An 11,544-nucleotide genomic window follows, 5' to 3' on the forward strand; every position below is an offset into this window, starting at 1 on the left:
GGGGGGGGGGGGGGGGGGTGGGATTTACTTCACTTGACTTCTGCTTTTTCGCGGTGGCAAGTGTCGAGATGCTCACCGCCTTCCTGGATGCCCCTCATCCACTTTAGACAGACTCAGGCCTGTGATTCCCCGGTGTCTGTGGGATCTGTCCTGATCTCATTAGCTTTTTGGTGTGCTGAGAGCTGTACAATCACAGTGTATTTACCATGTTAATTCTGAATGTTGTGTCTCTGGACTTTTTTTAAAATCAGGAGATGGTCATACTACATAGGACAGGCTCTTCTGATTTGATCAGTGGTCAGGGCTAAGGAAGTGTGGCTGCAGGTGCAGGTGAGGCAGTTAATGGGACCCAGAGGGCAATAAGTGGGGGAACCTCAGCAATTATCCAACAGGTTTGACACTATTTTTGCCTATTTGGATGCGAGTGGGGGACTGCAGGGTGGATGAGATACCCAACTATGGCACAGTGGTACAGGAACGCATTTCAGTGAGTTTTGCGAAAAGGAACGTAATAGTGTTAGGGGAAGATAGTGTAGTGAAGCGGATTGACACTGTTTCCTGCAGAGAAGAGCAAAAATCCAGAAAATTGTATTGCTTGCCTTGGACCAGGATTTGGGATGCACGTAAAAATAAAAATGAAAGAACTGCGGATGCCGTAAATCAGGAACTGCTGGAAAAGCTCAGCAGGTCTGGCAGCATCTGTGAAGGAAAAATCAAAATTAACGTTTCAGGTCTGGTGACCCTCCCTCAGTTCTGAGAAAGGAATGAATGGAAAGAATGCCAGAGTATGGAGGTTACATTTCAGTTATACAAGGCATTGTTGAGACCACAACTGGAATACTATGTACAGTAGTGGTCACCACATTTACAGAACGATGTTAATGCATTGGAAGCAGTTCAGACAAAGTTTACTAGACTAATAACTGGAATGAGCAAATTAGACAGCTAGACCTATATCCTCTGGAGTTTAGTAGTCAGAGGTGAATTAATTGAAATAATTAAGATCACAAGGAAATTTGACTTGGGTGCATGTTGGAAACATGGATTCTCTTGTGGGACAATCTAGAACTAGGGGTTATAGCTTAACCACAAGAGGTAACCATTTAAAACAAATGTGAGGAAACAATTTTCCTGAGGGTTGACAGTCTTTGAAATTCCCTTCCTCAAAAAGCAGCAGATGCAGAATCCTGAAATATAGCTACAAGTAGAAGACAGATTCTCGATTACCAAGGGAACAAAAGAGTGTTAGGTATATGCAGGAACATAGAATTGAAGTTAAAATCAGATCAGCCCTGCTCTTTTTGAATGATGGAGCAGGCTCACAGGGCTCAAGAGTAGTTGCCTACTCTTGTAGCTTATTTGTATGTTCACATCTATCCCTCATGTGGGAGTTCTATAACTAAGAGCTGTCTTGAACTCCTGCACTCAATGTGCTGTAGGTAGACCCACAATGTCGTTGGGAAAGGAATTCCAGGATTTTGACTAAACAACAATGAAGAAACAGTGATATATTTTGAATCAGGATGGTGACTTGTTCCTGTTTAGGGTCATTCACTGCATAACCGTACAGAACCACTGTTTACTCATGGTCAAGGTCACTCATGGTGTAACTGTCCAGAATCAATATCTATTCCAGGTAAGGATCGTTCACCATGACACTATACCTACTGTACTAAACCAATTATTAAACTATCCACTTCATATAATCTAGGAGGCATCTGTCGATTGGAATTCTGCAATGTTGCTCACAAATATGTCGATGAAGTATATATGCTGTTCGTCTATGTAAAGCTAGGATTGGAGAGTGGAACGAATCACGCACAAAATAGACGTCATGTCGGGAACACCCAGTGAGTCAGTATTACAGTTATGCTTTGCGCATTGTTGAGGGCCAGTGTTTGTGTAAGGTTTGGAGTCAGTCTGCTTAAACACATGCAACATGATGATAAGGTTGCTACTGAGCAGACACATCGGAACTGTGATATATCAACACTAACGAAGCCCTGGCTCAAATCAGGAGACAATTGTGGACTTACTTTCCTGATAAGGTATTCAGGAAAGGCAAGGAAGGAAAGAAAGGTGGGAGACTTGGCATTTTCTGTAGAAGAAATTGTTACAGCACTGGTAGATCACATACTCCAGCATACAAAGACAGAATATATTGGTTATAACTAAGGAATAATAGAGGAGCCATTTCACTTCTGGGTAATGGCCACTGTACTGGGAAAGAGACAGAACAGCAAATCTGCAGGAAATTACAAGAAGGTTAGAGAAGTGATGATGGAGGAATTTCGTTATACTAATAGGACGGTTATAACAGAAGGAAAATAACTCTGCAAATGTAAGGTAAAGCACTTTGGCAAGAGGAACACAGGTTAAAGTGAAGGCAAAGTCACCATAATTTTAGCAGACAATAGGGTTGCTCTCTATTTAGAGAGAGTTACTACATATTTCAAGGAACTAGTTTCCATCAACGGATAAACAATTTATTAACTACCACTGTACCAGTTAAAAATCTACCCCGCACCACTCCCACTTAACTCCACCTTGAAACATGTATATAGATAGACTCAAGAAATTGTTGTTATGGACAAAGTAAAAGACTGGGATAGCACTTATGTGGTGCCTGTCCACAGGGTTTGCCAAGATGACCCTTTTGCCGAACAGAACGCTTCTTCTCAATCTTCCTTCTCTGATTACATTACTTATTTGCAAGAGGCACAGGGTGGCTGATTCATACTTACAAAATTCTCTTATGCATTAATAAACAGCTTACAACCACTGACGAGAGGAAACAAACAGGCTATCTTCGGGTTTGAGATGTTTTTTTAAAATCGCAGAGCAAAAACAGCTTTCTTCCTCTTCCAGAGTTCAAATAATTTCTGAACATTCACACGCTGAACTATTCAGCTACCTGGGAGCCAATGACAAGTTTGTCATTGATGACTGGCCCACAGGCCTATCAGCTATCAGATACTTCGATACATGAACATTCCTTGGCTCCAGCTAATCTGCAACTGACCTTCCCTCACTGCTCAAACAAGCCGTTGTGTAAATGGCACTTACATTTAATGCCAGGAAACCTGTTTTTAAAAAATCTTTCAACAATCCTTGGCTTTTAAAGAAGTTCATTCAATTTCAGCACATAATCAAAAATATAGAAAAATAAACAGAAACTTCACAGTTTAACAATAAATTACACCCATTTAAGTCAAGGGGTTAGAATAAGTATTTTCTCTCAAAGGATTGAGCGTTTTTGGAATTTTCTTCCGAAAGCAGAGTCTTTGAATATTTTTAAGGCGTAGATAGATAGATTCTTGATGAGTCAGGGAGAATGTTTATTTGGGCAAACAGAAATGTGAAGTGATCAGATCAGCTAAGAACTTACTAAATGGCGCAACAGCCTCAAGAGACTGAATGGCCTACTCAAGTTCCGAATTCAGACTAACTCTAAACTTTTGACTTTCAATCTTTGGCACCTGTACTATGAGCCTCAGTCCTATGTCATGACAAATAAAAAATGCTCATCTCCCTCTCACATTTCAAAAAGAATTGTCATCAGTTCACAAGCAGATGTCAATACTGGGGAAAATGCATGCCAGAGGAGCAGCTCACATCACAAACTGCATAGGTCAGATGCTGCTTCAACAATCCTCTATACTGATTAACTAATATTTTAAATTAATAGTTATCCACACCGGAGTTCTAATTTGCTCTCAGGTTTCTTGGGTGTTCTAATCACAGAACTTCATTTCTACTTGACAATTTGAACGCAATGGAATATAAATGGCAATTTCCCTGTGAAACCTTGCACTGTTAAGATTTACACAAAGTTGATTAAACTGCAAGAAATAGGTTTTGAAAAATACATATTGACCCTTAACATTACTGTCGCCTTATCACAGTTTTGTATTTCTAGTAACATGTTTTGTCCTGTTGTTTCTCCAAATTCCACTTGTACAAAAGTTTACTGGTCTTACCTATTGTTGACTACAAGCCTTCTTTTGAAAAGAGTAAAGAGGCTGATGGGCATCCAACACAATTTCAATAAAATGATTTAACAATATTAGATAATTTCTGGGTCAGAGACATTATCTGAGACACAGCAGACCTATCTGCATTAGAACACCACTCCTTGTTAAGAGTACCAGATATAAACATTAGGAAAAATCCTGAACTGTGAATGCAAAGCAGTCTCTTCTAGCAGCTCCAGCTGTGCTGAACTTCACTGTATCCAAAGCAGAAAGGCTTGCCTCAAAACTAAATGGTATAATTTTAAATGGGAGCTGGGGGCTCACATACACAGGTTTAAAAGCAGCGGGATAAGCTAATGAGGCTGCTGAAACAGCAAAAGGGATCCTCAAGCAGCGAATACAAAAGCAAGAAAGTGTAACACCTCGTTGCCTCTCTCTCTCCTCCTTGAAGATACATTGTATATTAAAAAACTACCCCTTTGGTCAAGACATTGGTCATGTGCTCTTATATCCCAAATGGCTCAGCCTCCGATTTTGCTCGATAATGTGTCTTGGGGCATTTTGAGAGTATAAAGGTGTTTTATAAATATAAGTTGTTCTTGTAAACTTCTGTAAATCACTGCTTATGCTTCATAGTAAAGTGTACAAATCTGGACACCATTCATTTGAGAGGGTGCATTGTGAATATACCTCAATGGTATCAGTGATGAGAGATTTTAGTTAAACAAAGGGATGGAGAAGCAGAATTTGCTCTCATTATAGCAGAAAAGAAATTTAACTGAGGTGTTCAAAGTTGTCAAATGTTAGGAGGTTTATTTCAACAGCAAAAGGATTGCAACGCAGTGGGCACACTGGTCTGTAACAGAAGAACAAGTACAAAAATTAGGAGTAACGATTTTACACAGTTAGTTGTTGTGATATGAATTGTACTGTCTAAAACAGTAGCAGAAATAGATCCATTCATAACTTTCAAAAATGAACTTGAGCGTCCATCTGAAAAGGAAAACAATTGCGATATGGAGCAAACCACAGAGTGTTGGAATTAATTTGATAGTTCTTTCAGGTCATTAAATTGAATTCTTTCAGACAATTCCCAGAACTTGTGTAAGGTGGTGATGAAGCAGAACTAACAGTTCACAGAAACCGAGGCTAATGTTGAGGACATGGGGTCAAATTCTATCATTGCTGATGATGAAATTACCACGTAAACATTGCTGATTGTTGTAAAACCTATCTGGTTCGCTAATTTTCTAGTTAGGAAATCTACCATGTTCACTTCATCTGGCCTACTTTTGGCTCCAGATCTACAGTAATATGGCGGACTCTTAACTGCCCTCTGAAACAGCCTTGTCGTCCGCTGAGTTGTCAAAACTGCTACAAGGTCTAAAGAAAGGAATGAAAATCTCACAGACCACCGCACTGACCTTGGCCCTCTTAATCCTGTGAAGTCCTCCTTTCTCACACCTGAGAGCTTGCCCAAAAATTGGGAGTGGTCCCACAGATTAGTCACGCAACAGCCTGACAGTCATACTCACTGAATCATACCTTAATGTCCTAGACACCACCACTCCTGGTTTTTGTCTGTCCCACCTGCACCAGAGGTGTTGGCTCAGTGGTTTATAGTTAGGAGGATGGTACTCAACATTGACTCAGGACTCCACAAATTCACTCAGCATCAGATCAAACATAGACAAGGCAACATCCTGCCGAGTATAACCTACTCTGTGATCCTTCACTCAACAAGGGGGCAAAAACATTTGACCTTGTCCCCACTAATCTACCTATTGCTGATGTGCCTGTCCATACGGTCAGAATGCAGAGACAAAGTCATATGGTGGATGCCCTACATTGTGCAGTGTGGCACTGACACAGCATTAAATGGGACAGATTTTGAACAGATCTACCAACACAAAACACCACATCCATGAGGCACAGTGCGCCATCAACAGCAATAAAACTGTATTTAACCACATTTTATCGTCTTATGGCTCAGCATATCCCCACAATCTACTATTACCACCAAGCCAGGAGTTCAACGCTAGTTCAATGAAGAGCGCATCACCAAATGTATCTAAAATTGAGGCAGCAACTTGGTAAAGCTATAACAAGACTACCTGCATGCCAAACAGCAGATGCAACATGCAATAAACATGGCTAAGCGATCCCACAACCAATGCATCATATTAGGTCCTGCCGTCCTGTCACATCCTGTCATCAATGGTGGTGGACAATTAAACAATTCACTGGAGGCGGAGGCTTGAAAAATACCCCATTCTCAATGTTGGGATCAATGAACTTGAAGTCAATGCTCGATTAATTGCCACCTTGAATTTTGCATATTAACAGAATTAAGGCTGTGGATTGACTTTCTAATTCACCAATGCCACACCACAATCAAAAGAAGCCCATCTAAACCTCCAGCTCTATAACATTTTAAGCAGAAAGAAATATAGTGAGTAAAATTAAAAGGGCAAATTCTGTTGTTTCCAGTGGACTAGTTTAAATATCCTGCTCCAAGATTGATATACCCTTGTTCAATTTTAGAAGTTATTTATTCCTTAAACAGGGTTCCTTGCATTCCACCTCTCTTTAAAACAGTTGCACTCTAAGCAGTCTCATACTCAAGTCACACATTTTACTTACACCAATCTCCAAAAAAATGAAATCCACCCAAATTAAAACGCAAATGAAAAGCAACTGCTGTTCTACGTAATAGATCACTGGATTATTTGCAAGTCAAACGTGATTTCTCTCATTTCTTGCCCCCCTCTGTATAATTCAAACTGAAACTGCAGCAAAGTACTCAGGGAGTTGTTAGAAGCGTTTTCCTGAAGACAATGTTCAACCAAGGCTTATCTGCTGTTCCAGAGGTTCAAATTGGTTTTAAAATTTTCACCCCCTACTAAGAGCAGGACATTTTTTGAATCAACATTCTTTCCGCAATCATCTCCATCATAAATAGCACAGCTACTTGAAATCTGAAAAAACAGAAAATGTCTTGTATCATGATTCCCCCCCTCTAATCACGTTATCATTTTTCATTTTACCTTTTTTAAAAAAGACATGGTCTACATAATTCTCTTCCCTTGTTCTATTTCCTCATTGAAGCTCTTCATTGTAATATCTTCTACTCACGTGAGTTATATCTGGAGCACTTAACTTTTATGTTTGAGAGATGCTGCTTGATCTGCTCAGAGTTGACATAAGTAGAGACCAACTGGCGATAAATTATTTGCTGGATTTCTTGTGTTCAAAATGATATTGCTGTATCTACTTACACAAAACTGACAAATGTTTAAACATTTGGGACACAATAAGCTCTTTCCTGAGAGAGAGTTTTGTTTTCTTTCTTTTTTGTCAGACTTTCGAAGTTTTTGGAATCTCTTCTGAAATTAAGGTTCACTTAATATTTTCCCACTGTGGTTTTCTTCAGTCCAGGATTGCAAATTATGAAACTCTCTTGCCCAACTTTACCTAAAAGAAATTCCTGATTTAACCTGGTCTTTTCAGTACATTTCTACAGTTACTGTCCTAAACTATGCAGGTGTTAGCTCAACTAGCTCAAAAAAATACTTTCTTTTCCACATTCCATCAATTTATTTCTGCTAAACTTGACATCATTTACCTTGATTACAAGCTAACATTCTGCAATACACTATACAGCTATTGCAATGATTATTGCTCTGCTTTTTAGGTTACCAAAAGATCATCTTATAATCACCAGCACAGCACCTCTGCTAAACAGTGGCTGGTTCATCAAAATAAATTGCTTCTAAACATATAATTTGCAAGACGAAATGTAACAGTTTATCGAATACCTTCAATGTAAACAGAACAGGAATGACAAGTAAACAGACATTTCAAGGTTTTGCATGCATTACCAATTGTGTGTGCACCACTGATATACAACTCTGATAGTTCATAAGCACCAGCTCAGTCTAGCTCTAGACCCATCTTGCCATTTTAGTTTATTAGCAAGCACTTCTGAGCTCCGGTACAAAAACCAAGAGATAAGTAAAGACATAATATTTACCAATATATTCCACCATTATTACAATACATTAGAATCATTCTACACACAATAAAAACATCAATAGACCAGGACTGGGTAATTATCATTAGTTCCCTGAGTTACTGCTGTGAGAATGTAATCTTCCCAGAAATACTTCCATAAAAGATTGCAGATAAGAGTACAATTTTGAAATAAAACCAGACATCTAGCGAACATTGAGCAGCACAGCTGTGAAATACCCTTTTTCCCCCCTTGATCCAACATAGTTTTTAGCATTATATTTTTACTTGTAATCGACCGATTATATGTTCAACAACTTGAGCTATCTCTACCACTTGCTTACAGAATATAATACAATACAATAGTGTACAGTATAGTTTCGAAAGAATCCCAAGACCACACCACAATTAGTTTCCAACTTCAGGTTCCAATGAATCAGACTTCCTGCTCAGTTAGTGTTCTGGAATACAGTGGACCTGTCTGATTCAGGTACTGGATCACAACGGTTACAGGAGGATGAACCTGGCTCCAAGTTTGCACAATTAGGTGTATTATCAAGTTTTAAGCTCAACCCAAATGGATGAATAGCAAGTTTTCCGTTAGCTGGTTGAAAAGTTTCTAATTAGAATGCATTTGGGAAAATATCAATCCAGTTTCCTGTGGGTATAGGTCTACAGAAAAATTCACACCCCAGTACTAAATCAGCAACCTCACTTGGCCACAGGACTGATTTGGATATAAAACAATATTGCAATGAGGCAAAAAGATGATACTTTGAGGTTTAGATGAAACAGAACGGAGCAGTACGCTGCAGTTACTTGACCTGGCAGAGCTTAATGGCATTAGCGAGTGCCAAAATAGATGTTCCATCCTCTTTTGTTAATGTCACTTCGTAAGAGGACAAAGTACACAAAATAGTTTATGTTATTATCAATATTTCACCTCCTGTGATTTTAAACAGCAGAATAAAAGGTATTGACTGCAAAAGATTTATCTTGTACACCAAAACTTAATTTACTGGAAGTTTTACAGACTGTTAACACTGGATAGCGGTTAATTTGGAATAGTGACTTATATGGAGATGTGGATAGCATAACCACATATTTCCATGGCAAGACAGTTTCTGTGCATTGTTTCTTTACTTCAGATCAGAATGCTAAATTCACTGTCCACTATTCATCATCCATCTTTCAGGTCTGGTGTTAACTCTGATTTTTTTTGTTTAAGGCCTGCAATTTTCCAGTAGCACTCACAGACTTGCAGATATTTTTGCAACAGAGTTTAGACAAATGATGACTAAAGTAATCATCTTAGAGAAACACAAACATTAACAGAACGTTATCCTCCCCAAACATCTCAACAGGAAGCACTGTATAGGAATAAAGATTCAGAGCAGCGATTAATCTGCCTCTTTCTAACCCACAAGGGAACTTCATGGTCCTTTCCACCAGAAATCGCGTTACAACTTTCATCTCCAAGGCAATGCTTGCTCACATCTTCGGACCTATCAAGCCTGGCCACGAATGCTTAGATTGTATTCCCTTACAAAGAGAAAGGGTATTCATGGAGTTACTTCAAATGCCATCATGACAAGCACAAAAGCAACTAACAAAAATAAATGTTTGGTTACTTGCAGCTGTCACAAACAATTTGAATACAATTCCATTCTATCATCATATACAGTTCAGAGGATCAGGAATAAGTCTCCATCTATTTGAAGCACCAACAAACAGAGCGATGACAGTCAACCAAACACACCCAAAAGTTAATTATTTCACGCTTTACAATATTTGAAGTTGGAACAAGGAAACTAAAAGGTTGTTTCTATCAGTAAGATCACTGCCTCACTCAGTTAAAGCACGATCTCAAAGCGCTCAGAATCTAAGCCACAACTACACAACACAGATCCTTGCCACTGCGATACCCGGCCCGGGCCACGCTCATTGTCACACGCGAGGCCCAGGCCGCAGGCCAAGTCCAGCAGGGGAACGACAGACAGCGGTGCAAGGTCAGCGCCGGGAAGCGGAATCCACCAACGAGGGCCCAGGCACCCGATCTCAACTCCAGCCCGAGGGCTGATCGAGGCCTCGGCCACAGCGTCACGGGATCCGGGCCAAGCGCCCTCGGCCGTCACCAGCACCACAACCAGTCATCATCAGGACCCGCACCCAAAGGGAGCCACGGGCCCTCAACCGGATCCGGGAGGCTAGCCTACCGGCATTTTCCGCTCACCGTGTGATCGTGTTCATCAGCTCGGGCCCTCAGGATGCTGATGCTGACGCCGACACAGGCCAACAGAAGGAATTTGCAGGGGGCCATGTCGTGTAGGCTCTAAGTCCGAGCGCCGCTACCGCCGGGTGCTCGCCACACGCACAGGCCTCTGCTCCGGCCCGGACCCGCCTCGCCTCGCACTACTCGGCCTCAGGAGGCGCGCGCCACCAGCCCGCCGCTCCGGCAGCGCCACGTCATCCGCGGCTCCACGGAGCACGCTATAGCGCCGGGAGGGGGCGGCGTGTAACTGCGGTGGAGAATGTGGGCGGGGCATATGGTTCAGTGGGCGGGGAACATGGTTCAGTGGGCGGGGAACATTGCTCAATGGGCGGGGAAAAGGTTCAGTGGGCGAGGAACCTGGATCAGTGGGCGGAGCACATGCGGATTGGCCACGCCGACACTCGGGGCGGGGCCGGCAGCCTAAGGGGCGTGGCCTCACGTCCGCGCGTGCGGATGGCAGCTACGGCTGGGCGGAACCAACCTTCACGGGCGGGGCAAACGTCAATAGGCGTGACCAAGGTCTGGGACAAGACGAACACTCACGATTGGGTCTTCCAGCTTGGGGGTTGGGCCAGAAGCCGGATGAGCCAGGCGATCGGCACCCAAGGGGCGGGGCAAACCGGTTCAAGGGCGGGGCTATATTCAGTAGGCGGGACTATGGTGAACGAGGGGCGAGGCCAGCGTCCTGGGGCTGTGATACCTGCCGGGGGCGGGGCTAGTGGTGCCATTTGGTGGGTCAGGGTCTGCAACGTCAAGGTGACGTTGGCTTTGGAAATTCAGAAAAAAAAATCACCAGACTGGTCCTTGGGATAGACGGTTTTACAGAGTCATAGAGTCTACAGCACAGAAAAAGGCTATTCCAGTCTGTGTTGGTCGAAAAAAAGCACTTAACTGTTCTAATTCCATTTGCCAGTGCTTAGCCCATAGCAATGCATGCCTTGGCATCACAAGTGCACATCTAAATACTTCCCAATTGTTCGAATCTTCTAATCAAGAAACAATGTAAACTCTGGAACAGTGAACATTGGCATTACTGAACCTGACCACAGGGTAGATGCTGACAAGCTGTGATCCCCTGGGGACTCACATTAAAATCAGTGGAAAGGCAGAGAATGAGAAATGTTTCTCATTCAGGTCAAAAGTCCTTGAAACTCTTCCTCAGAGAGTCGCAAATGTAATGCTGTTGAATGATTTTTTTATTAGATCATAGAATGTGGTGGCCCCTAGGCCACCATTCATTGCCCATCCCTAGTTGCCCTTGAGAAGGTGGTGGTAAGCTACCTTCTT

The 11,544-nt window shown here is 41.9% G+C and overlaps 1 protein-coding gene across 1 annotated transcript in view; it reads right to left on the reverse strand.

Annotated features, from left to right (window-relative positions):
* The window catches only part of tm9sf3 (transmembrane 9 superfamily member 3), a 118,403-nt gene extending 107,897 nt beyond the window's left edge, over nucleotides 1-10,506 (reverse strand). Inside the window, exon 1 of the mRNA XM_048616261.1 lies at nucleotides 10,219-10,506. Within this exon, the coding sequence (XP_048472218.1) occupies nucleotides 10,219-10,305 (87 nt within the window). The 5' untranslated portion in view covers nucleotides 10,306-10,506. The remainder of the gene's footprint in view (nucleotides 1-10,218) is intronic.
* Between the last annotated feature and the right edge of the window lie 1,038 nt (nucleotides 10,507-11,544).

Source organism: Rhincodon typus, chromosome 34, assembly GCF_021869965.1.
Source record: "Rhincodon typus isolate 14 chromosome 34, sRhiTyp1.1, whole genome shotgun sequence".
Taxonomy (NCBI): domain Eukaryota; kingdom Metazoa; phylum Chordata; class Chondrichthyes; order Orectolobiformes; family Rhincodontidae; genus Rhincodon; species Rhincodon typus.